The sequence below is a fragment of the Rana temporaria genome, chromosome 1 (assembly GCF_905171775.1).
Source record: "Rana temporaria chromosome 1, aRanTem1.1, whole genome shotgun sequence".
Classification (NCBI taxonomy): domain Eukaryota; kingdom Metazoa; phylum Chordata; class Amphibia; order Anura; family Ranidae; genus Rana; species Rana temporaria.
The window spans coordinates 579,796,042-579,824,023 of record NC_053489.1 but is presented as its reverse complement, the minus strand read 5'-3'; the positions used below and the strand labels follow the sequence as shown (position 1 = coordinate 579,824,023).

General features: G+C 43.1%; 2 protein-coding genes across 2 annotated transcripts in view; one reads left to right on the top strand and one right to left on the bottom strand.

Annotated features, from left to right (window-relative positions):
* OCIAD1 (OCIA domain containing 1) lies at positions 1–27,978 on the top strand. Its single transcript, XM_040334910.1, has 8 exons — positions 1–166; positions 4,956–5,028; positions 6,792–6,845; positions 9,360–9,407; positions 14,609–14,735; positions 18,574–18,746; positions 21,201–21,344; positions 27,767–27,978. The coding sequence occupies exons 1-8, from the start codon at positions 125–127 to the stop codon at positions 27,802–27,804; spliced, it is 699 nt and encodes a 232-aa protein (XP_040190844.1). The 5' UTR covers positions 1–124; the 3' UTR covers positions 27,805–27,978.
* Positions 19,754–27,982, bottom strand: part of OCIAD2 (OCIA domain containing 2) — a 43,968-nt gene continuing 35,739 nt past the window's right edge. Inside the window, exon 7 of the mRNA XM_040334918.1 lies at positions 19,754–19,950. The gene's annotated coding sequence lies outside the window, so the exon portion shown is untranslated. The remainder of the gene's footprint in view (positions 19,951–27,982) is intronic.

Below are 27,982 nucleotides of genomic sequence, written 5' to 3'. Positions count from 1 at the left end.
GTGTGCGGGGAAGGTTTGTCCGGGGAACTCCTTCCGGGTGAACACAGGATTTCCGGTGTACCGGGTGTACACATCCTTAGAAGAAGAGAGGTCATTGCTGTCAGATGGTTGTTGTGTCGTAGAGATGAGCGCCTCGCAGGAAGAATACAGCCAGCCTGGCGGACAGGTAGATGGGGAATGTAGAATGGATCTCCGGGCACAGTACCGGCCTGCTCTGCACCCACATGGTGTACATCCACGCTGATCACTGCATCCCCCATCATCACTCCTCTACTGATCCACACACGCTGTGCTGCACACCCCCCTTCCCTCACACACATTCCATGTACAGCACGGGAAGAGTAGATAAGGAGTTGCAGCGATCAGGTAGAGAAGAGGGCAGTGTGGTGCAGAAGGCAGATCCTTCCAGTCTTGGATCCCTAACATTCTTATAGAGGAGAGGCCTGATGTATTAGAAAATGGGTTGTCTGCAGTGGATCCAAGGTGACTAAGTGTAGTGGTCTGAGAGATTGCTTTGGAGTCATCCATTTAGGACCCTGTGCCTCCATCCTGAAGGACAATCTCAGGAAAGATAAAGTTGATCTTTTTAAGAAGACGTAACGGCAGAAATATACAAGTCATGTTGAGTCCTCCGGGGATCCCAGTGCATGTGATCCCACTCTAAGCGTCAGCCGTGTAATTTGAGAGCTTTCCCCACTGCTATCCAACCAGGCAGGATGAAGGAGATCCTGCAGATTGTGGTGGGGGGGGCATGGCCAGAGTAGAGTGGGCACAGCAGAAAAGGCACACAGAGCCCTCTGACTAATATGAAGCCCTGTGCCTCCTCTGCTCCCATTTTATTATACAGAACAGAAAAAAACTACTGATCACACACCAGAGCTGACCTGGTCCATCACCAGCTTTTCAGAGGAGAATACACCTGTACCTGTCAGCTTGTGTTGCTGTAAATTACAGCACTGGAGAGCAGCCCTGATCATTCACAAAAACACAAGCCAACAACCACACACAGCCATCTACTACACTGGAGACTCCACTAAAGACTCTTGTAGTACATAGCTGATGTTCAGGACTGCTCTCCGGTGCTGTCTTTCCCAACACCACAAGCTGACAGTTAAAAATGTATCCTTGTCTGAAAAACAGACGGTTTTGGATCTGGGATTGGGCTCCGATATAGGGGCCAGTAACTTTTTCTATTCAGTATTGTACAGGCAGCAGACACAGAGATTTACAAGAGAGACCGGGCTGCAGAAAGAATTGGGGGTGAGGTGTCATCAGTGCTGACCATACCTCCCCCATAGGAACACTCATATTTTGGGCTTTAGCATGGGGTGGAGTTATTAAACAGTACCATCAGAAATAAACATGGCTTTATTTCTAAACCACTGGACAGATTTGAGTGGGATCAAGTCCTATGTGCACTGAGTCCTCTGGGGGATTCATTATTTCTAGATTGTAAGCTCTAACGAGCAGGGCCCTCTGATCATTCCTGTATTAAATTGTATTGTAACTATAATGTCTTCCCTGATGTTGTAAAGCGCTGCATAAACTGTTGGCGCTATATAAATCCTGTATAATAATAATAATTTAAACTACTGGAGATACTACTTCTTTGAGATAATGAAGTTAATTGTAGTGACATTTTATATATTTTTAAGGGGTTGTAAAGGTTTGTTTTTTATTTTCTAAATAGTTTCTTTTAAGCGAGTGCATTGTTGGTTCACTTACCTTTTCCTTCCATTTCCCTTCTAAATGTTTTTTTCTTTGTCTGAATTTCTCACTTTCTGTTTCTCCTCAGTAAGCTTTCCACCATCATCCGAGCGGTGGTTAGTCATTTAGAACAGTTTACTGAGGAGGAACAGGAAGTGAGAAATTCAGACAAAGAAAAAAAACATTTAGAAGGAAAATGGAAGGTAAAGGTAAGTGAACCAACAATGCACTAGCTTAAAGGAACCTATTTAGAAAATAAAAAACGAACCTTTACAACCCCTTTTCATCTCGCTACACACATTTGAGGTATAACTATAGGAAAACACTTTTTTAATTTTGTTTTTGTTTTGGACAGAGTGGAGATGGAGTAGAACACCTGTTAGGTTTTTATTGCTGTCTGTGCCCCATTAAAAGGATTGTAAAGACAGAAGTTTTTTTATTTTATTTTATCCTATCTATTCATTAAGATAAAAAAGCCTACTATGTGCAGCAGCCCCCCTAATGCTTTACCTGAGCCCGTCTTTATCCAGCGACGTTACAGGAGTGTCTAAGCTGCCTGGGACTCCCATCCTCATTGAGTGAGACAGCAAAGTTTCGCTGCGGTCAATCAAAATTGTTCAGCCAATCAGGAGAGAGAGAGGGGGTGGGCTGAGGTCGCTGCTTCAGGTCTGAATGGACGCAGGGAGCTGTGACTCGGGTGTGTGTCCCCATAGAAAGCTGCTTGCTGTGGGGGCACTCAACAGGTGGGAGAGGCCAGGAGCACAGAAGAGGCACCAGAGAAGAAGAGGATCAGGCTGCTCTGTGCAAATCCACTGCATAGAGCAGGCGAGTATAACATGTTTGTAAAGTCTCTTTTAAAAAAAAATATAACAATCATTTAAGGAGATTCACCCTCTCTATTAGTCCTTTTTACCATCATCATTGAAAGTAAAAGAAAATCCTAAATTTTGGGTTGTCCCTGGAAAAGTAATAGAGGGGAAATCTTCCAATAAGGACACTAGTTCTGGTGTTAAAGCGGTGGTTCACCCTTATTAACATCTTTTTGGCATAAAATGAGGCATAGTAGCGCGAACTACAGTATGCCTGTCTTTGTTTTTTTAGTCCGGTACTCACAGTGTAATCGTAGAGACAAGATTCCGACTCCCCGCGGGGAATGGGCATTCCTATGGAGAGGGAAGGTGATTGACGGCCGGCTCTGGCACGTCACTCTCCCCGAAGACAGCCGGAACAGGTCTCGGCTCTTCACGGCGCTATACGGCGATTGCGCACAGACTATGCGCAGGCGCCGTGAAGCGCCAAGTCCTATTTCGGGTATTTCCGGAGAAGCGTGACGTGCCATAGCCGGCCGTCAATCATGCTGCCTCTGGATAGGAACGCCCATTCCCCGAGGGGGGTCAGAATCTTGTCTCTACGATTACACTGTGAGTACCGGACTAAAAAAATAAAGACAGGCATACTGTAGCTCGCGCTACTATGCCTCATTTTATGCTAGAAGAAACATTTTTTTTTTTTTTTTATTAATAGGGTGAACCCCCGCTTTAATGTGTGTGTGTTTTTTTTTTTATTTCCCTGAATGGATTTAGCATATCTGTGAGTGGGACTTAAAGTGGTTGTAAACCCTTGTGTTTTTTTTTTTTCACCTTAACCACTTGCCCACCGCGCCATAGACATTTTACTGCTACAGCGCGGTGGAGTTATTCTGGGAGGACGCTCCTGGAATCATTCTGGGGTGCGCTCCTGGAATCATCTGTGAGCGCCGGGTCTAGAAGACCCCACGGATCGCGGTAAATTGCCGCTGATAGCGGCCGTTTACCACGTGATCGCTCCGTCAAATGACGGAGCGATCACTTGTAAACAAACCGGCGTCATTTGATGATGCCGGTTCCTCCCTCTCCTCTCTGTACCATTCGGTACAGTGTGAGAGGAGGGGGGAGGGGGAGCGGGTGTCAGCAGCAGCACTGAAGGCTGGAACTGTGACAACTGCAGTCACAGATCCAGCCATCCATCCATCCCAGCTCAGCTATCCCTGTGACATGTTGGGTATCTATTTACTCGGCGTAACTTCATCTTTCACATTATGAAAAAAAATTGGGCTAACTTTACGTTTTTTTTTTTTGTTTTTGTTTTTTTAAGCACAAAACATTTTTTTTTAAAAACACGCGTTCAAAAAATGTCTGCGAAAAATCCATGCGAGATAAAAAGTTGTAACGGCCGCCATTGTATTCTCTAGGGTCTTTGCTAAAAAAGCATATATAATGTTTTGGGGTTCTATGTAATTTTCTAGCAAATAAATGATGATTTTTACATGTACGAGAGAAATGTCAGAATTGGCCTGGGTGCTCCAGAACGCCTGATGGTGCTCCCTGCATGTTGGGCCTCTGTATGTGGCCACTCGGGAGGAATAGCAGAATGTGTTGTGGGGTGTAATTTGTGGTATGCATATGCTGTGTGTGAGAAATAACCTGCTAATATGACAGAAACTATATATATATTTTTTTTTTTTTTACAGAATTTTCAGTCGTTTTTTCTTTTATAGCGCAAAAAATAAAAAACCCAGAGGTGATCTAATACCACCAAAAGAAAGCTATATTTGTGTGAAAAAAAAGGACAAAAATTTCAAATGGGTACAATGTTGTATGACTGAGTAATTGTCATTCAAATTGTGAGAGCACCGAAAGCTGAAAATTGGTCTGGTGAGGAAGGGGGTTTAAGTGCCCAGAGGTCAAGAGGTTAATGCATCCTATGCATTAAGGTGAAAAAACTTCTGACACTGACCAGCCCCCATGTTTTACTCACCTGAGCCCTTTGTTTCCTCGGCGCAGACGTGCTGTACCTTTCTGCCCAGGGTTCTCTGTTCTTGATTGGATAGATTGATAGCAGCGCAGCCATTGGCTTCTGCTGCTATCAATCAAATCCAATGATGGGCGGGACTGTGTCCGGCATTCTGTGTCTATGGACTCAAATGCTGGACTCGGAAGCGCACCCGCAAGGTAACCCCCAGGGAGAGCGCTTCTCCTAGGGGGGTTTACCGATGCGAGGAGGAGCCACGAGTGCCATTGCGGGACCCCAGAAGACTACGGTCGGGGCCACTCTGTGCAAAACGAACTGCACAATGGAGGTAAGTAATGATATGTTTGTAAAAAACAAACAAAAAACAACCCCTTCTTTGCATGTTACCCCCAGAGTTTAGTGAAGAGATAACCGTATGATTAATAGATATGTTAGTGACAAGAAGGTTTGTTTCACAGAATACCTATCACCTCAATGAAGAAGAGATCCGAGCCATAAAGCAATGTCGTTCTGAGAGCTTTTGGTACAGATGTAAGTACTACATTTAACACAGCTACACTTCTATCACACATTTAGTTTCCTGTATTGTATGTATTTAAGTTCTGTAGTATCTATAAATTACATCTTGGACTGATCACTGTAAATGGGCTTTTTTTATTTTATTTTCAATTCCTAGTAGGTGAAGGTAAAGCAACTGTATAAAAAAGGTTATACACCACCTGCTGACTGCATAAAAGAATGCATAATGTTCATAGGAAATAATCCATATTTATATTTCTAACAAAACAAAGTTTTCAATTAGTTTATTTAAGTCCAGTCCTCTGCAGCAATCCCTCCTCCCAGGTTGGAAGCGGGGTCATGTAACCTGATTTTATAAAGACAATTTATCGTACACTACAATGTTCTTTTTATAAGTGTAGGCATTTAATCATAGAAGTGGGCTTCTTTACTGAATCGTGTGTTTTTTTTTTTTATTATTCTGGTGGTGCCTTGACTGTTTATAAGGGATTATAAAGTCTCCAAGTTTTTCACCTTAATGCATTAGGGTGAAAAACCTTCTGTACTTCAACTTTACAATCACTTAAGTTTGCTACATACCCGTGTAAAATGCTAATTAATATGGTTTAGTGGTGCACTGAAATAAAAATTTCGGTACTGAAACCGAAAATTTAGGATGCACTTGGCCGAAATTGAGACAGTTAAAAAAAAATATATATATATATATATAATATATTTTAAATGAATTTAATTTATTGTCGTCCATTATTGCCACCTTCTTGAAGCAGTGTTAAGAATCTTGCTTGCTGCATTTTTGGTGCACATTTGGTAAACTGCACCAGAAATGCACCTCCCCATTGAAAATGCAGCAAGAACGTATCAAAAATGCACACATGTCGCTTTTTTGATGCATTTTTTTGAGTCACATGACCTATGTCACCAGCAGCACTGCCTGACAGGGGCTCCTCCTGACATTCTAATTCACAGCAGAGCAGAGGTCCTGACCACCACCCCAGGCTGTTTAGATCAGAGAGCATAGTAAGCTGTAGACACCCGGAGCGTCTGCACAAGAGGTGGAAACGCTACAGATAGGAGATGAGCCCATAGATTGTTGCCACTGCTAACAAGCAAGAATGAGTCACTGGTGGGGTCAACAGCCATTTTTTTTTATATATGTATTTAAGAAAGAAAAGGCACAAATGTTATGCACGCTTAGAGCTTGTTCTAAAAAGTGATCCACTGCGGATTGCTTTTCAGAGGGACAGCAGGGCACACGCATAAACAAGCCTTTATTGAGGAGATATTGTTTTCTTGGGGAGTTTACTGACAAGAATTGAGAAATCACATAACTGCGGATCACTCAGTTCTTAGTCTGTTCAGAACCGAGAGTAGTGACTTTCAGTCTCTGCTCTGCCCCACCAGCGCTTACTGGAGCACCAGGCTAGAGAGAGGGGGGAGGGTTCAGCTCGCTAAGGTTTTCAGCAGTGTGCTGAAAGCCAGAGCCAGCTGTCATTTAGACAGCTGGGTGGATCCTGACAATATTGTATGGATCCTCCCAGAGCCTGGAGTGGCTTCACCATGTCAGCTGACAACAAGCAATAGCCTGCTATATGCTGACTTTGGGTCACAGGAGAGCAAAAGTAAGTGCACGTCTGTGACCTAGAAGAGAAGTATGGTCAGAAAAGCTTTGGCCATACTCCTCTTCATGGACATTGATATTTGTTACAGGAAAGGAAATTATCTTTTGTGTTGGATTTGACATTCCAATTTATTTATTTATTTTTTATTTTTCTTAGCTCTTCCCTTCTCGGCACTGGGCATGGTTACCACACAACTCCTCCTTTCCAAAGGTACTGGCTTTTTTTTTTTCTCAATTTGTTATTTTGGTTCTAGGATAACGTGCTGGATGCATAATGTGGCACAATTGAAAAGTGTATAAGAACCAGAAAACAACATTTTTTTATATATATATTGCAGCCCACCACTCCTTAGCTGTGGTGCCTGCATTGGTTTTCTGTTTTTTTTTTTTTTTTTAGTTTCATCTGGTTATCTAGGCAGTAACACCTTTCCTATCCTAGGGTGGCTCCTCTATCTATGGTGGAGCAACATAAACACCCTTTGACAGCAGCACTCTCTGAGTAGGGTTGTGTTGGACTGAATCTTTTAGACTATTACATAAACTTTTTTTTTTTTTATCCCTTTTGGGATAAAGGATTTAAAGCCAAGTTTAAAAAAAATAACAAACATATACTTACTTGCTCTGTACAATTGTTTTGTACCAAGCAGATCTGATCCTCCTCTTCTTGGGTCCTGTGCTCCTGCCAAGTTCTGCCAGAGAAAACCACTTGCTCTGGGGGCACCTAAGCAGGCTTGCTCTCCTCATTGGCTCACTGGCTGTTATTGACAGCAATGGGAGCCAATGAAGAGGGAGAATCCCCGGAGAGCTGAGGCTCTCATTTACATCGCCGGATTGCAATGCGATTAGGGGGGCTGCTGCGCACACAAGGTGTGTGTGTGTGTGTTTTTTTTTTTTACCCGTATGCATGGAATGATAGTAACCCATTTCCTCCAACCTAATATGGACATCAGGGTTGCATAGCTGGGTTTTGCAGGGGTAAGTATCTCGTGGTTACCCTGGAAGAGGAGCTCCTTACCCAACTCCCCTTTTGCTTGTTCTGAAGTTTGTCCACCACCTGAGAAGCAACTGCCTTCTTAAAGGGGTTGTAAAGGAAACATTTTTTTTTTCCCTAAATAGCTTCCTTTACTTACCTCATCCTTAAATTTTGCTTTTAAATGTCCTTATTTCTTCTGAGAAATGCTCACTTCCTGTTCTTCTGTCTGTAACTCAACACCGTAATGCGAGGCTTTTCTCCCTGGTGTGGAGAAAGCCTCTTGAGGGGGAGGGGTGAGCAGACAAGTCAGGACACTCTCTACTTTGCAGATAGAGAAAGGAGCTGTGTGTTAGTAAGCGTCCTGACACTCCTGCTCGCCCCCTCCCCCTTAAGAGGCTTTCTCCACACCAGGGAGAAAGTCTTGCATTACTGTGGGTAGTTACAGACAGAAGAACAGGAAGTGAGGATTTCTCAGAAGAAATAAGGACACTTAAAAGCAAAATGGAAGGATGAGGTAAGTGAAGGAGGACTGCACTAAGGTAAAGGAAGCTATTTAGGGAAAAATGTTTTTACTTTACAACCCCTTTTTAAGGCCCGTACACACGATCTGACAACAATTAGACAACATACCTCCGAAGGACCTGTTTTTGTAGAGAATCCTGCAATCACTTTTGTGCTGTTTTCAGGACCAAGGAAAAACGGCGCAATAAAGAGCGCCATAGCAAGATGGTTAAAAAATGCTTTTCAGAATCCTATTGTGCTCAACTTCTTAAAGTGATTTGTAAATGTAGAAGGTTATGCATTCTCTGAATTGAGGTAAAAAACCTTCTGTGTTCAACCCCCCCCCCTCCCCCAATACTTGCGTGATCAGCGCTGTGCCCAAGAGCGGTTGCTCTCTCCTCTCCCTCCAGGTTATGGAGGCAGCAGCGAGAACAATGGGCTCTTTTTGCTGTCGGCCAAATCCTATTAGGAGTGAGTGGGGGGTGGGGCTGAGCCACACTATGTGCATCGATGGACACACAGAGCCCACCTGAGTGCCTCCTCAGCAAGTGGCTTGCTATGGGGGTACTCAGAATGGGGGAGGGGCCAGGAGCGCAGGCAGGAGATCCCAAAATAAGTTTTGGGCAGCTTTGTGCAAAACCATTGCGCAGAGCAGGTAAACATGACATTTTTATTATTTAAAAAATCCTATGCAATCACGTTGGTATTCCAACTGTATTAAAGCTTACTTGACCAGGGCTTTGGCCTTCACATGGACTGAAGAAGCAGATTCTTTTCCAGAGCAGATTTGTAAAGCAGGCTCCTGTATGAGCTTCCAGAACTTCTTTTAGCATTACTGGATTGACCTTCTATCCATTGAGGACCAAGCTTTTAGCAGGAAGGTTCTGCACGCTGCTGTCCACTTCCCCCAGGTGTTTTTGTTTGTCCTTCTTATAATGCTGTCCTGGAATATGATTGGGGAAACCAGTCGGTTACCTGGTAACTCCAGGAATCTTTCAGGACAGCAGCCCTATTCTTACTTTCTTGGTGGTTGGTTGGTTTGCTTTTTTATTGCAGTTTGTTACCTTTTGGTTCTTGCCTGTTACTGAGGTTATTTGGTGCCGGTCTTTTATATTTATGGATAACGTGTTTCCTGTTTTGGGTGGGCCAATCTATCAGATATCTCATATACATATACTGTCCTGGAAGTTCCCTGTGAATTGAGTTACCAGGTACCTAACTCTATTTTTCTCCAACTCCTTTCTTTTTTAGGAATCATTACAACATCTGGAAGATTTGGTACATTGCCTAAAATTGCATGTAAGTCAGGCTTAAAGGGGGGTGGGGTTCCGCGCACCTTTTTTACAGTGATGTGTGATGCCTTTATTTCTTTATGAATTCTCTTTATCGATTTGGGTTGGCCTTTAGTAAGTAAAAGTGCTCCACATACTTTGATATGAGCTCATTTCTGTTTGGCTGCAGTGGGTTGCGATATTTGCAGTACTTCCATATCCATTTGTCTATTTAAAGTGTAATTGTATTTTTTTTTAAATGTGAAATTGCAGGATTTTTAATGCAGAAGATACATACTATGGGCTAGATTCATAAAGACTTACGACGGCGTATCCGTAGATACGCCGTCGTAAGTCCGAATCCGCGCCAACGTATCTTTAAGCGGTATGCTCAAATTGAGATACGTTTAAATGTTGCTAAGATACGACCGGCGTAAGTCTCTTACGCCGTCGTATCTTAGTTGCATATTTACGCTGGTCGCTAGGGGCGTGTACGTCGATTTACGCCAAGAATATGTAAATGACGTAGATACGCCTATTCACGATCGTACGTTCGCCCGTCGCATGTAAGATATGCCGTTTACGTAAGGCGTTTTCAGGCGTAAAGATAAACCACCAAAAAGATGGCGCAGCCAATGAAGTATGGATGTCGGACAGCCGTCGAATTTCACATCGTTTGCATAAGCCGATTCAGAATGGGGCTGGGCGTAGGTTACGTTCACGATGAAATCAAGGAGTATTTGCAACGTGATACTGAGCATGCGCCGTACGATCGGCGCTTCATTTGCATGTATGGTAATGAATCAAATTCATTACCATACAACACGCCCCCCTACCTGCCTATTTTGAATTAGGCGGGGTTACGCCGGGCCATTTGCGCTACGCCGACGTAACTTAGGAGGCAAGTGCTTTGTGAATACAGTACTTGCTTCACTATCTTACGTCGACGTAGTGCAAATGGCGTACGTGAAACGCCGCCGTACGTGAATCTATCCGTATGTCTCTACTGCATGAAAGATTTGTTTTACCTGCCCTGTATACTAAACTGCACATGTGCAGCTTGGTGTACAAATTTGACATCTGCCCGGCCAATGAAAACAGACCAAGATTGTTACTTGGAACAAGACTGTCTGAATGTCATCGGGCTGATAAGGGAGCCCCAGGAAAGCACAGAACTGGAGTGGAAGTGAATATATATCTACTTTAAAGCAGTAGTAAAGTCCCTTCTCTTCACTTGTACCTACAGGTAAGCTTACAATTTGGCACAATGACTGTCTCCCATGTGCACTGTTTAGGAGGTATTCGCATCAGCAACAGCTGGTGACATCATCCGCAGTGACGCACTGCATTTATGGCACATGGTATGCTGTTGAATGCAGAGCGCTGTGCTGCGGCTGGAGCTCCAGTGCGCATGTTCGGGAGTGATGTTATCGCGGCTCCGGCCGATCTGACAGCTACTGCACCTGTTGCCGAGAATGTGTTTCCAGCACGACAGCATTGCGCTAATTCTCGGCGACAGGGTGCCGACATCTCGCACTCGCTGGAATAGAAAAAGCACATTTCAGCGAGCGCGTCATAGAAGCGACGGGGATCCGACTTGGATTCTCGCCAATTCTAGCCGCAACGTTTGGTATGAATCATGAGGGGGAACTCCACACCAAATTTTAAATAAAAAAACGGCATGGGTTCCCCCCCAGGGGCATACCAGGCCCTTAGGTCTGGTATGGGTTGTAAGGAGAACCCCCCCCCCCACGCCAAAAAAACGGCGTGGGGGTCCCCCTACAATCCATACCAGACCCGTATCCAAAACACGCCGGCCGGTCAGGAAAGGAGTGGGAACGAGCGAGTGCCCCCCCCTCCTGAGCCGTACCAGGCTGCATGCCCTCAACATGGGGGGGTTGGGTGCTCTGGGGCAGGGGGGGCGCACTGCGGCCCCCCCACCCCAGAGCACCCTGTCCCTATGTTAAGGACAGGACCTCTTCCCGACAACCCTGGCCGTTGGTTGTCGGAGTCTGCGGGGGGCTTATCGGAATCTGGGAGCTAAAGGGGGCCCCCAGATACCGGCCCCCCACCCTAGGTGAATGAATATGGGTTACATCGTACCCCTACCCATTCACCTGGAGGCAAAGTGTCAATAAAAATAAACACACGACACAGGGTTTTAAAATAATTTATTAGTCAGCTCCGGGGGTCTTCTTCCATCTTCTCCGCTGTCGTCTCGACGCTCCCCGGTTCTTCTCCCGCTCGCTCTCCGGTGCCTTCTCCTTCAGGGCTGGCCGTCGCTATCTTCGTGTTGGCTCAATTACTAGCGGCGGCGCAGCCCGTTCTTCTTTACCGTCTTCTGCCTTCTTCTCTTCTTCCGATGTTGATGCGACGCTTCTTCCCGCTGTAATGCCGGGTGTGTGGCTCGCACTGATTTATATAGGCCTCTTATGATGTCAGTCTCATCATGCTCCGGTACCATCATGCTCCGGTACCGAGTTCCCCCTCATGATTCATACCAAACGCCGCGGCTAGAATTGGTGGGAATCCAAGTCGGATCCCCGTCGCTTCTATGACGGCTCGAAGGTGGTCAATCTCGCCGAGAAAGGGAGCGAGATTGACACAATATCGCGGTCACCCACTGTAGGGGCCCGCGAACCTGGAAAGAAGACGGAAGCGCCAGGTGATTTGTGACACTGGAGGGCTCCATGTGCAAGTAAGTATGTCATAATGTGGTGCATACTAGCACTAATATATATATATATATTATTGTTTTTCAGTTTACTACCGCTTTAAGGCTGCGGTAAGAAATTAAAGGGGAGACACCATTGTCCATAATCCTACAGCCATTATGAGGTGTAAATTTCCTTACATGAATAGATTTATTTTATTGTGAGATGTGTTGCTTCTTTACACTAGGTTCACACCTATGCATTTTTGCGAGTCGCGTTTGCGCTGGCATGGCAGCATTTCCACAAAAAAAAGGTGCATGCACCTTTTCAAAAACTCAGCCTCAGGACAAGCGCATGGTCTTTCTGACCATGCGATTTCCCTGTGGTTCCCGCACATGCACTGCGATTTTTGCATGCAAAGGGGGTCCCATTCAGAATGAATGGCAGCCCTGTGCGTTTCCTCAGAGCAGCATGTTTTTGTTGGTGGTGTGGGAATCGCTGCCACATGCAGAAGTGTGAACCAAGCCTTAGGTTTTCCAAGGTGTGTTAAAGGCTAAGTCCACTTTTTGCAAAAAATAAATAAAAATGCACTCGCATTTTCAGCAACTAAAATGTGCATTTATTTTTTCTTTTAAATATTTGAGCTGGAAAAGCATTGCAAGCACAATCGGTAGTTGCAGGTGCAATGTACAGGCTCCTGCTGACTCTTCCAGTTCCATGTCTGTACTGAGCTATGCACTTTTGGTTGCAGAGCTGGGGGAACTGTCATTGGAATACAAGTGCAGTAATTGCTGCACTTGTGCTCCATTGATAACTACAAGTCTCTCTGAAGTAGTGATTTATTCATATGCAGATCTTTTGCTCCCATAACCTTTAGTTCTATAAGAACTTCATTTGATTTTATCTGCAGCCCCATCGCATGGTGACACTAAATATGAAAAGCTAAATTTTCTGATTTTTAAATTGCTTTCTGTAAGCTCTTTTCTATGTCGGACGTCCCATATGTTACAATTTGACTGTGTAATCTTTTTGTAATCACAATTGGATCTATAAAAACTGTGTGTGATATGAGGATCTTAAAGGACATTGAGTTGCACGATTAATCGTTAAAGAATTGAGACTGTGATTCTACCCACCCACACCCTGGCATCTTAACACCGCATTTTACTGATTTGGTGCAGAGAGTTCTCTGCTCACTGCTGAATGCTGTGTAAAAAAAAAAACAAAAAAAACAGGCAGCCTGCCAAGTTTCTCGCAACATGCTTAGATGGAGATAGAGAAATATTGTAACACTAAAGCTACTTTCACACTGAAGCGTCGGCGGCTGTAAAGCGCCACTATTTTTAGCGGTGCTTTACCGTCATTTTTGTGGTGCTATTCGGCCACTAGCGGGATGCTTTTAACTCCCACCAGCGTCCAAAAATAGCAGTTTGACGGCACTGCCCATTGATTTCAATGGTCAGGGGTGCTTTAGGAGCAGTGTATACACCGCTCCTACAGCGCCTCAAAGATGTGGCTAGCGGAACTTTTTGGGGCGTCCTGCCAGCGCACCGATCCAGTGTGAAAGCCCTTGGGCTTTCACACTGGAGTGAAAGGAGAGGCTCTTTCAGGGCGCTTTGCTGTCGCACTGTATTTGTGCAGCGGTCTTTTAAACACATTTCTTTGGGAAAAAAACACACTTTAACGATTTTAATAAAAAATAAAAATAAACTGTAAAGTTAGCCCAATTTTTTTGTATAATGTGAAAGTTACGCTATGAGAATCATGATCTTTGTGCTAAGCAAAAAAAAGTACTAATTCTGGCTGGAATCGTGCAGCTCTAAAGGACATTTATTTAAATAACCGACCCCCTGAGCACAGCCTGCCATGTTGAATTAAATGCCTTCCTTTCCTGTTTAGCGATCTTCATTGTGCGTCTATGCACAAGCCTGCGCAGCCTTTCCTGAAAAAAAATGTCTTCATCAGCGCCTCATCGTAATGTGCATGCGAGCTGTTGTCCTATTGGTGAGCCATATTTAGCTGGACAGATGGAATACAGCTCACCCATAAGAATGAATACAGTCACGGCGCACATGTGCACTAAGAGAAGATGGCAGGAATATTCTTGCTGGAAAGGCTGTGTGATGCTGGGCAGGGGCCACACTGAAGATCACTGGAATGGTAAGAAATATAAGCATTTTAGCCCCTTTCAGATACGTGATCTAAACCGGTCTGCCTGTATTTCTAAATTGGAAGGTCCATTCATCCCTACGGACAGGAGGGTTTAAATGGACTTGTTGGGAAATTCATACTTATATTTTACCTCTGCAAATGAATTTGCATCCGAATCAGATAAGCACTTTTATTACATAGTTGTTGGTTCATTTATAGGATGTTGTACAGTCAGATTGCCGCATGTGTAGTTCACTGGCAGGGAGACTCTTATGGTTGCTGTACATTTTAAGTCATCCGTACAAATGAGAGACATACAGCACAGCCAGTGTCACAGGAGGGCCCAGTTCAACCCTTTACTTAGATTTTTTTGTATAAAGGTGTTTGCACTTTCTTATTGGCTATTTTGTGTTTTGCTTTAAAGTTGCCGGATTTATCGGGTATATGGCAGGAAAATTTTCATACATTAATGTCTGTAAAGAAAAACTAATGCAACTGCAGAATTCCCCTCTGGGTGAAAAGCTTCGTCAAGAAAAGAGCGCCAACGCAAGGTAAGATCATCTGTACACTGCGTGAATTTATAGCTCGCATCATGGGAGAAGGGATGAGTTGGAAGTCATTTAATTTGTATGTACCACTTTACCAAATTGAAAGCTGGCACAGCAGGAGTTTGGTCAGTTTTGGGCTAATTCAGCGCTTCCATTGCCTCTTATCAGTCCTTGGGGTAGGGATCTCGCGCCAAAAAAATTAAGTGCAAAATAAATGAATAAAGCTGCTCCCCACAAAAATTCAAACTTGAATCTAGGATATGGAAAATGTGGATAAGGGGGCGCTAGTGAGCCAATAATACAATCAAAGATATACAAATATGTACATAAAGTGCATGTGCAATAATAATAAAAATGCTACAATCAAAGTGCAGTAGTTCTAAAAAACTCGTGATAGGATAAATGAAAGAAGTGTGCAAAGCCACACAACAAAAGTCCATAAAGTGAATAAATGGTCTAATAGATGTCCATGGAATTCTTGATTGCACTGTGCGTGTGATTAAATGGGTTAGTAGGATTCCACCTCCACCGGTCTAAATCACCCAAGCGTGTATAGAAAGATGGACCCTTACCGCATGGAGTTGACCTAGTTCGTTAGAAAGAGGTCAAATACAGCTTTTTTGTCACCTATGGACAAAATTAAACGCCTGGAGTTCCTGCTGGTCAGCTGGCATGGAGCGTCATAAGATATAAAAGAGAGATATCGCCATGGTATAATACTGTTTATTAAAAAGATTAAAACATAAACAATGCCGAATGGAGGCTTACTTTAGCAGTGCCCGCATCCCGGCACTGAGGCTTTAGGCTTTGTAGATCAGAGGATCGAATGCCCGATCGCTGGAGAGGGTGATGTCCGCGCTGATGGAGTCTACGGCGTGCGCTTCACCTCGCAGAGCCGAGAAACCAGCCGGACCGGAAAGCATTTTTATTATTATTGCACATGCACTTTATGTACATATTTGTATATCTTTGATTGTATTATTGGCTCACTAGCGCCCCCTTATCCACATTTTCTTATCAGTCCTTCCAAACTGGGCCTGCTTTGTAACCTCACATACCCCTACACGTGAAGGTTTCTCAGCATCCTGTGTGGATATGTCGCATATGGTGGGACACCCAAAGAGTTTTGTGAAATACTTTGCTATGTAGTTACTAGACCAGCACAGTCCGACTCGGCAAGGGCTCATTTACATTTTGTTTTACTACCTGAAGAAGCGATTCATGGTGAATCACTTTTCAGAGGATGTTTGACATGTCACTGGGAGGTATTAAGTCACCTCTTGACAGCCTGTTTTAACCCTGTGCTGCAGTGCATGCAGTTTGCTACGACGTGTGTACATCCCTGTCCAGCTGCCTTTTTGTAGCTTAAAGCGGACCTTCGGTAAGGTGTGTGTGTGTGTGTTTGTGTTTGTTTTCCCCCCCCCCCCCCCCAATTTTCCGTCTATTAAATCTTCTGCCCTTGTTTTTAACTTTGGATAGTAAAACATTTATATTAAATACCTTATACTGCCCACTTCCTGTTTCTTGTTTGGTCATTAGCCTAAAATTATGACCTCATGCACAGCTCTCCCTCTCCCTCTCTCCCCCCAATGAGAGCTGCAGAGCTGGGGGTGTGCCTCCTGTGTAAATTCAGGAAGTCGAACAGGCAGCAGCTTCAGCTGCCCACAGTTAAAATGGCTGCAGCCAGACTTGTTGGAGAGATTTCTGCAGTATATTTGGCAAGTACATAATCGCAGTGTGTATATATGATATGCAAAGTGGTTGGAGGGAAGCTTCAGAATGGCAAAGATTTTTTTTTTTAAGAGTGTTAAAAACACAGCTCAACCTCCTATTTGTAATCCCAGCTCTCTACCCCACTGTAAATTAGATCTTGGGCATGTTGTGTGCATGTGACTAATTGCATATTGTATTCGGTAACATATTAAATGGCTGGCTTCTGTCGGACCAGCTGCCATACACAGAGGCCGAATGTCAGACGTTTTTTATTGATCTGGCCAATGTTGCCCATCATCCAGACGGTGTGTACTAGGTTTTATTTAGGATGTGTCCAGGACCAGATCCAAGTATTCCAGACAAAGAGAATGTTGGAGAGCAGATTTTTGAAAACTGATCATACAACTGAAGGCATGGAGCGGCTAAATTGTCCTGTTGAAATTTGCAGACAGCTTGAAGGAAGATGAGTTTAGATGACTGACCTGGATGGCATGAATTATTAGGAGGGCAAGAAGAGGTAATGGAACCTTTGTAAATAATCTGGGAACAGAGCATAGGCCAAAAGGCAGTGCCACAAACAAATCTGATTTACGTTACGCCTCCGCAACTTACACTGGCAAGTGCTGTATTCTCAAAGCACTTGCTCCGTAAGTTGCGGTCGGCGTAGCGTAAATCGGCTGGCGTAAGCCCGCCTAATTCAAATGTGGAGGGGGGGGGGCGTGTTTTATGTTAAACTACTGTGACCCGACGTGATTGATGTTTTTGCGGAACGGCGCATGCGCCGTCCGTGGAATTTCCCAGTGTGCAGTGCTCCAAAGTACGCCATTGGTTTCGACGTGAACGTAAATGACGTCCAGCCCCATTCACGGGACGACTTGCGCAGACGAATGATGCAGTTTAGATCCGACGACGTAAGAGACTTACGCCTGTCGGATCTAATGGATATCTATGCGTAACTGATTCTAAGAATCAGACGCATAGATACAACGGGGCGGATTAGGACTTACGACGGCGTACATGGCGCTGCGCCGTCGTAAGTCCTTTAAGAATCTGGGCCATAGCGTCTACAAAATAGGGGATAGAATTATGGCATTTCTCATTATTTTTTTTTTTTTTTACTAGTAATTATTATTGTCATACAGGATTTATATAGCGCCAACAGTTGGCACAGCGCTTTACATCAGGGAAGACAGTACAGTCACAATACAAATCAATACAGGAGGGATCAGAGGGCCCTGCTCGTTAGAGCTTAATGGTGGCGATTTTTATCGTTACTGAAATATTGCGACGGACATATCTGACACTTTTGACACTATTCACATTTATACAGCTATCGGTGCTATAAAAATGAACTGATTGCTGTGTAAATGTGACTGGCAGGGAAGGTGTTAACCCTAGGAGGCGATCAAGGGGTTAAATATGTTACCTAGGGAGTGATTCTAACTGTAGGGGGAGGAGACTCACAAAAGGGGAGGAGACCGACCGTTGTTCCTCTGTACTGGGAACACACCATCAGTTTCCTCTCCTCTGACAGGACGTGGATCTGTGTTTACATGCATAGATCCACGGTCCTGCTGTGTTAACGGGCAATCGCAGGCATGCGTACCAGTGCCCGAGTGACGAGGCGGGTGCACATGCGAGCCCACCCAGAGGCCGAGAAGCCAAGGATGTCATATGACGCCCAGCCAGAACATGAGCCGCACCGCCCAGCCGTCATTTGATTGGCGGGCGGACGGCAAGCAGTTAAAGAATAAAATAAAATAAACTACCTAGTTAGGACTAAGAATGACTTGTCTGCAAGGGATAAAAGGCCCGCTACCTTAGGACAGTGGCAACAAACGGAGGGCTCATGAAGTGGGGTTGGGTTATGGAAAGTTGTCCTCCAAAGCTTTGCCAGTGTCCAGTCACCTGAAGGTCTGAGCCTATAATCCGGCGTCTATAAAAACATTTCCTGTACTGTACAATTATGATATCCTTTTTTCTTATCGTATGTTAACAATGAGTTTCCCAGGTATGTGACGGGTTTACTTTATTATAACGTCTAATCTGTATAGTAAAATTTTTGGTACCCTAAATAACAATACATTACATTTTGATCTTATGTTTTGTGTCATTTTAATGCTTTCAGAAATATGCCCATCCCAGAACAGACTCCTGGTTATTCCTATGATAATATTGCATCCTCACCCCCTGTACCTGAAGCTCCTTCCAGTAATCCTAACCCCAGGACTGCAGATGTGCCATTTAGTGCTTCCATGAGTGAATCCTCCACTACAGGAATCACAGATTACCTTGCGCAAGGTAATTGTTATCTATTATTAAAGTATAATTCCAAAGGTTTGTTTTTTTTTTTGTTTTTTTCACATCCCCTGTATTAAATAAAAATGTACCCAAGCTTTACTGAACCTCCTTATGCTTCTGCACTATCCCCAGCTTCCTCTTTGGGCAGAATGAGACTCAAATCATTCTCGACCATTTCCTATCATTCACCCCCCCCCCTTAGGTGTGCTTCATACCTCAGGTTTGGCTGACAGTACGCAGGACTAAGCAATGCTGACACACCATTACTTGAGCACTGCTCAGTCCAAAAGGAATGTCTGCCATGTGCCGCTGTTGAGAAAAAGAAAGCTCCTGTGACATCACTGGATTGACTAGAATGCTGGGTGTTTTGTGTGTGTGTGTGTGTGTGTGTGTTGTGTGTGTGTGTGTGTGTGTGTGTGTTTTTTGTTTTTATTAAAGACTTGGGGGAGGCATGCATGGCAGGGTGTTCAAAAATGGCTGTAGTTTTCCTTTTTACCCTACCTAGCAAGTTTTATATAAATTGCATATTCAGCATACATATACGCAACTGTAACTAAGGTGAAACAATAAAATTAATGCATATCGGCACCTCTTAATAAATGGAGCATTTCCAATGATCCATTTGCATAAGTTACAGTACGGTGTCAAGAGCAATCAAAAGTTTTTGTTAAACATGTTGGTTAACATTGCGTTAATGAGAGGGAAGAAAAAGTACTAATTGGGGTACTCACTGACTCCAGTTAGTTGGCACTACCAGGTTGGGGTGTTACAAGTATGGCGGTGATAGTTTGCCCCTTCACCAACACTGTTTGAAATGGGGGGGGGGGGGAAAAGACCATCTTATGGGATTTTGAAGACAGCCAAAAAAGAGAAAAAATTTGTGTGTGTGTGTGTGTGTGTGTGTGTGTGTGTATGTATGTGTGTGTGTATATATATATATATATATATATATATACACACACACATATATTACACTTTTTATTACAAAACTCTATAGAAAAGTCATAGCCTTGTTAAAAAAACACATGGCCATATTTAGGCCAAGATCCATCGTACACATCAATATGCAGTTGATACTTTGGCAATGTTGCATATCTCTTCGGAGGGTTGGATATTCAGCAGATGGTTTGCTTGAGCATCATGCATCCAACGCATTTCTAGACTTATTCGTTAATCTCTTCCTCAGGGATGATTGAATGCCTTTCTAAAATATAAAAAAAAAAAAAGACTTGCAATAGCATCTATACAATGGTGTCAAAAATAAACCAGACATTCTAAATATTCATCACATTTATACATGCCAATTAAAAGAAGAAGAAGAAAAAAAAACCCCACACTATTTCCTCCTAAATCAGGGGTGGCCCGCGGAGCTCTCTGATGTGGCACACGACCTCCTGCTCTGCAATAGAATACTGTTATTAAAGGTAACGGTATTACTAAAATCACAGTGTATATATGGGCATATTTGTTCTGCAGTGGTTACTAGGCTGCTTTTAAACTGATCCGCAGGTGCAGAGCAGTGCAGCTGCGGGTTACCTGCACTGAGCCATAGACTTCTATTACCTGCAAGTTTGAGCTTTCTAAAAGTGCACCAAACCTGCAGAATATAATAGAAGTCTATTGCAAAGTGCAGAAAAGCCAAAGGTACACTGCGTTGCACCCGCGGTGTAGGTAAACCACAGCACATTAGTGTGAAAGAAGCCATGGGCCCCTTTCACACGGTCAGTCCAGCCCAATTGGACCCTCCATTCACCTCTGAGGAGTGGCAGATGTAAAAAAAAGTATAGTGGGCTGTGTGCGCTCTGCATATGCAGAGTGGACAAAGTCCTGCCATCCGCCCACTCAGCTCATTGTGGCCCGCGACCAGTTACCAGGTCGCTTAAGTGGCCCTCACGCTTCAAAAGGTTGGGCACCCCTGTCCTAAACGATGAAGTATGTTTGAAATGCTTGTTATCTAATTGGTGCATCTTTCAAGGCATATAGCATATGGTTATTTAAAGCCGTAGTGCAGTTCTAGTGGGTCATTTTAAGATGTTAACAAAGCTTTCCAAGGGAGGATCACCTACCATTTTATTTATCAAGTCTTAGTATAGCAGCCATTCAAGATAAAAAAAAAATAAAAATGCAGATCCTAAATAAATCTCTTCCTTATATTCCTTCCTGGAGCAACAAACGGGTTTCTCTGGTTAAACAATTGCTGGTCATCCTGAAATCATTGGCTGGCCCAAGTCTTCCACTGAAAGGGTAATGAGACCATACTCTTCTGATGATCCACCATGTGGGAACAATGTCCTATGTGGTCTAATCGTGCTGTAAAACTTAAAACATATAAGGCTTTGCAATATTTAAGGTTCTTTAAAACTACAGAAAACATTACCGGTATATAACTGCAAACATCATGCTATGGGTATCCTTTTCTAATGAAAGTTTTCTGTTTTTTAATATTGTATGCAGAGCCTGAATATTTTGATGAGAAACAAGCTAAAGCAGCACCTGTGACTTACGAAGAGCTGAGGAACAAAAACAGGGGTGCCTATGATGTACTAAAACCACAGACTTCAGAGAGGCCCATACGAAGCAGAGCACCAAAGATTGACGGTATTCAATTTTATTATTCATTTCATCTCATCAAAATAATTTTCACAACTCATTATGGCTTGTGTTGGCACTGTGTACAAAACATGCTTTTCATCTACCCAACCAGTTGGTTCGGGTGGGAGCCAATCTGGTGTGTCCCTGTATCCCCTCCACGGCCTGTAATTGGTGTCCTCCACCTGGCTCTACTTTATGGAGTCGGCTAACCTTACAGCATGTTTTTAACCACTGGCTTACTGGGCACATATACCCACTTCCTGCCCAGGCGAAATTTCAGCTTCCGGCACTACGTCGATTTAACTGACAATTGCGCGGTCGTGTGACGTGGCTCCCAAACAAAATTGACGTCCTTTTTTTCACACAAATAGAGCTTTCTTTTGGTGGTATTTGATTTCCTCTGCAGTTTTTATTTTTTGTGCTATAAACATAAAAAGAGCGTCAATTTTGAAAAAAAAAACACAATTTTTTACTTTTTGCTATAAAAATTATTCCAATTTATTTTTTTTAAACTATTTTTTTCTCAGTTTAGGCCGATGCGTTCTTCTACATATTTTTGGTATAAAAGAAAAAAATCGCAATAAGCGTTTAGTGACTGGTTTGCGCAAAACAAAATAGGGGACATAATTATGATTTATTTTTTATTTTTTCATTATTTGTATTTTTTTTACGAGTAATAGCGGCTATCTGTGATTTTTATTGGGACTGCGACATTATATCGGACACTTTTGACACATTTTTGGGACTATTCATATTTATACAGCGATCAGTGATATAAATATGCACTGATTACTGTATAAATGTGACTGACAGGGAAGGGGGTTAACACTAGGGGGTGAGGAAGGGGTTAAATGTGATTCTAACTGTGGGGGAAGGGGACTGACTGGGGGAGGTTACCGATCTGTGTCCCTATGTACAAGGGACACCGCATCGGTCTCCTCTCCCTGACAGGACGTGGATCCCTGTGTTTACACACAGAGATCCACGGTCCGGATCAGTTACTGGGCAATCGCAGGAACGCGCATCGGGTTCCCAGTGGCTCCTGGTGGCTCTGAAAGACGAGGACGTCATGACGTCCTCTCAGAACAAGAGAGCTATCGTGCCGCTGTCAATTGACGACGGCCGGTAGTAAGGAGGATAAAGGGTGGCAGGAAACCCACCCAAGCACAGAAACAACATGGTAACTTCATGCAGATGGTGTCCTGGCCAGAATTTGAACCACTATGCTACTTTGCTGCCTATTAAAACCAAAATGTACCAAAGATGTTTTGTGAGTCTTTGGGAAGGCCAAGGGTGATAATTTTGTCCAGAGGCATGTCGATGGTTGTCATTTTGAATGGGTCTCTAAGGCTGTGATCAGCTAAGGTGTATCCCTTTTATACATACAGTATCTCACAAAAGTGAGTACAGCCTCACATTTTTGTAAATATTTTATTATATCTTTTGATGTGACTGAAGAAATGACCCTTTGCTACAATGTAAAGTAGTGAGTGTATAGCTTGTATAATGGTGTAAATTTGCTGTCCCCTCAAAATAACAACACACAGCCATTAATGTCTAAACCGCTGGCAACAAAAGGGAGTACGCCCAATTAGCCATTTTCTCTCCCTGGTGTCATGTGGCTCAGTGTTACAAGGTCTCAAGTGTGTATGGGGAGCAGGTGTGTTAAATTTTGTGTTCTCACTCTCTCATACTGGTCACTGGAAGTTCAACATGGCACCTCATGGCAAAGAACTCTCCGAGGATCTGAGAAAAAGCTCTACATAAAGATGGCCTAGGCCAGTGTTTTTCAACTCGGTCTTCAAGACGCTCCAACAGGTCATGTTTTCAGGCTTTCCATTTTTTTGCACAGGTGATTTGATCAGTTTCACTTCCTTTAGTAATTACCACAGCCGTTTAATCTGAGGGAATTCCTGAAAACATGACCTGTTGGGGCACCTTGAGGACTGGAGTTGAGAAACACTGGCCTAGGTTATAAGAAGATTGCCAAGACCCTGATCTGCAGCATGGTGGCCAGGACCATACAGCGGTTTAACAGGACAAGTTCCACTCCGAACAGGCCTCGTCATGGTCAACCAAAGAAATAGAGTGCACGTGCTCAGCGTCATATAAAAAGGTTGGGGGGGGGGGGGGGGGTCAGCCTGTCAGTGCTCAGACCATACGCTGCATCAAATTGGTCATGTCTGTGGTCCCAGAAGAAAGCCTCTTCTAAACATGATGCACAAGAAAGCCTGCAAACAGTTTGCTAAAGACAAGCAGACTAAGGACATGGATTACTGGAACCGTGGTCTGATGAGACCAAGAAAAAGTTATTTGGTTCAGATGGTGTCAAGCATGTGTTGTGGCAACCAGGTGAGGAGTAGTGTTGAGCAGAATATGCCATATTCGATTTCGCGATATATCTCGAATATATATTCGAATATTCGAGATATATTCGCTAAATTCGAATATTCGTGATATTTTATCGAAATTAAATGATTGCGATTTTTCGCTATTGCGAATGCGAAAATAATTGCGATTTTTTGATAACTGCGGTAGGAGCACTCTGATTGGCTCAGAATATTCGTGATATTTTATCGAAATATCGCAACATGCGAATGCGATATTTATTGCGCAATTTCGAGAAATGCTGGAGGAGCGCTCTGATTGGCTCAGAATATTCGTGATATTTTATCGAAATATCGCAACATGCGAATGCGATATTTATTGCGCAATTTCGAGAAATGCTGGAGGAGCGCTCTGATTGGCTCAGAATATTCGTGATATTTTATCGAAATATCGCAATATGCGAATGCGATATTTACTGCGCAATTTCGACAAATGCTGTAGGAGCACTCTGATTGGCTCAGAATATTCGTGATATTTTACAATACAAAATAATTGCGAATATTCGGCAAATGCGGAAGGAGCACTCTGATTGGCTCAGAATATTCTTGATATTTTACAATACAAAATAATTGCGAATATTCGGCAAATGCAGAAGGAGCACTCTGATTGGCTCAGAATATTCTTGATATTTTACAATACAAAATAATTGCGAATATTCGGCAAATGCAGAAGGAGCACTCTGATTGGCTCAGAATATTCTTGATATTTTACAATACAAAATAATTGCGAATATTCGGCAAATGCGGAAGGAGCACTCTGATTGGCTCAGAATATTCTTGATATTTTACAATAGAAAATAAAAAGTGTTTTGCATTGGTGGTGATTCTTTACTCTATCCATCTGTCACAGCCGTTTGTCAATCAAACACCTTGAAGATTGAACACGTTCATGCTGCATGCTTTGGACTTTTTTTCACTTCACATATCAAAGACATTTTTATGAAAGATTATTTTTCTATTATTGGGACTATATTTCTTTATATATTTGTTTCACTGTGTATTTCACAAGTTATTTGCGCTTGCTTATTTTATAATTTGCCCACATGTCTTGTCACTAGACATATTTTTTATTCTTGTAGAGCGACTCCATTTTCTGTCTTGTATTAATTTATGTTGTATAACATTTTTGAGTTGCTGCTGTATTCTCCCCTTTTTTTTTTAAGGTATGCGCAATTTTTTCCTTCTTACAAAAAAAAATAATATCAAACATACAAATATTCATAACAGAAACATACACAAAGCCCCCCCCCCTTTTGCATCAGAGACAATCAGAGTTCTCCTACCACAGTTATCGAAAATTCGCAATAATTTTCGCATTCGCAATAGCGAAAAATCGCAATTTTTTGTTTTTCAATTTGGCAACATAAAAGGATCGCCTCAGCTTAGCTACTCGGCCCAGGGTCTCTAATCATACCAGCAATGCTTTTAGACGTCGATAGGATGTGATCTGTTTTAAAAATCAAATTGAAAAAATGCGAATATTCGGAATTGCGAATATTCACCGCGAAATTCGAAATATAGCGCGATTTCTCGAATATGCTATATTCGAGTCGAATATTCGCAATGCGAATATTCGTGAGCAACACTAGTGAGGAGTACAAAGACAAGTGTGTCTTGTCTACAGTCAAGCATGGTGGTGGGAGTGTCATGGTCTGGGGCTGCATGAGTGCTGTCAGCACTGGGAGCTACATTTCATTGAGGGAACCATGAATGCCAACATGTACTGTGACCTACTGAAGCAGAGCATGATCCCCTCCCTTCGACGACTGGGCCGCAGGGCAGTATTCCAACATAATGACCCCAAACACACTTCCAAGACAACCACTGCTAAAGAAGCTGAGGGTAAAGGTGATGGACTGGCCAAGCATGTCTCCAGACCTAAACCCTGTTGAACATCTGTGGGGCATCCTTAAACAGAAGGTTGAGGAGCGCAAGGTCTCTAACATCCACCAGCTCTGTGATGTCCTCATGGAGGAGTGGAAGAGGACTCCAGTGGCAACCTGTGAAGCTCTGGTGATCTCCATGCCCAAAAGGGTTAAGGCAGTGCTGGAAAATAATGGTGGCCTCACAAAATATTGACACTTTGGGCCCAATTTGGACATTTTCACTTAGGGGTGTACTCACTTTTGTTGCCAGCGATTTAGACATTAATGGCTGTGTGTTGTTATTTTTAGGGGACAGAAAATCTACAATGTTATACAAGCTGTACACTCACCACTTTACATTGTAGCAAAGTGTAATTTCTTCAGTGTTGTCACATGAAAAGATACAGTAAAAATATTAACAAAAAATGTGAGGGGTGTACTGACTTTTGGGAGACACTGTTTATTCATTAATAAGAGTGGCCAACATAAAACATTATATACTGGGAACATTTAATACTTAGTAGTGGTACATATTGGTTGTATATTACTTTGCCTCTCAATGCTGGTCAAGGAAACTTCCATTGGAGCTTATTTTATATTTCAAAAGCGATTTTGTCACAGATCTGTGTAAGAAATCTGGTCCTGCTGTAGAATTGGGAAGCTATATAAAACATTTTAATGTCGCAACAATGCTGTTAAATATTTGTTACATGGTGGAATATAGCTACTTAACCATACATACTTTGTTTCCCCTAAAATGACAATGCCACTTTTTGTGTTGGTCTATCGCATAAAATACATTTATGGTTGTAACGTGACAAAATGTGTAAAGGTTGAAGGGGTATGAATACTTTTTCAAGGCACTTGTAAATAGAATATGCAAGTTCACCATGTGAATATATTCATTACAACATATTAAGACGACTGAAGGAGTAGGGTAACCAGTTTGTCATTTTGTATGATCATTGGACAGAAAATCTCTCCTGTGCCTGGCAAAAGATCTTTGGGCCAGATTCTCGTACAATTGCGGCGGCGCAACGTAACCCGTTTACGTTACACCGCCGCAAGTTTTCAGTGTAAGTGCCTGATCCACAAAGCACTTACCTGTAAACTTGCGGCGGTGTATCGTAAACACGTCCGGCGCAAGCCCGCCCAATTCAAATGGGGCGTGTACCATTTAAATTAGGCGCCCTCCCGCGCCGGACGTACTGCGCATGCTCAGTTTAGAAATTCCCGCCGTGCTTTGCGCGATGTGACGTCATTTTTTAGAACGGCGACGTGCGTAGCGTCCATTCGTATTCCCGGACGTCTTACGCAAAAACAAAAAAAAATTGAAATTCGAAGCGGGAACGACGGCCATACTTTAATATGGCTCGTGTAAAGTTAAGGCATGTAAAAGCATGACTAACTTTGCGACGGGAAAAAATTACTAGCAACGACGTAACGAACGCGAAATCCGTCGCGGATCGCCATAAATGCTCATTTGCATACCCGACGCAGGAAAACGACGCAAACTCCACCCAGCGGCGGCCGAAGTATTGCATCCTAAGATCCGACGGTGTAAGTCAATTACACCTGTCGGATCTTAGGGCTATCTATGCGGAACTGATTCTATGAATCAGCCGCATAGATACGACCAGAGATACGACGGTGTATCAGGAGATACACCGTCGTATCTCTTCTGTGAATCTGGCCCTGTGTTCCGATGTCTGTGATTGTAGATGTTCAATTAAACCTGTAAAGCCTCATTCACAAGGACATGCCATTTGTACCCCCGTGCTAAAGGCATCTTCCCCTATGTGGGATGTATAGGTGTTCTGTGCAGAGCCGTTCAAATTTAATAACGAGCTGCCGAATGCACGGATGCCCAAAGATATCCCAGCAAGTACATCTATTTGTGTCCAATGCCTGGATCAAGATGCAATCCTGATCTGTGGATGAGCTTGGAGATCTGTGCAGCCGTCTGTCTGTCACTGATTTGAACAAACTGTCTGCATGGAACGCCTGTGCATCCCACATGGGTGTATGGATTAGTATGCCCATGTGAATAAAGCATGTTATTTTTGGCACTTCCGTGAACCAGGTGGGGTTCTGTGATTAGGATTTGATTAAATGATGGCATAGGAGCATGCCTAGATAATTTTACTCATCAATGTTGATTTTTTCTGTGTTTCAGAAAAAAAGAACCAATATGGAGATGTGTGGGAAGAATGAAAAGCCACCTTTACTGCCGAGGCAATATAGTCATCATCTGTAACAAATTTTGTTCTCTGCTAATAAATGCACAAAGTGTGAATTAATTGCATATCGGGAAGTGCATACTTAATCTTTTCTTTCAGTGAAAAAATTACTCGTGTTCTATTTTAGGAAATTAAAATGTACATTTTCTAAA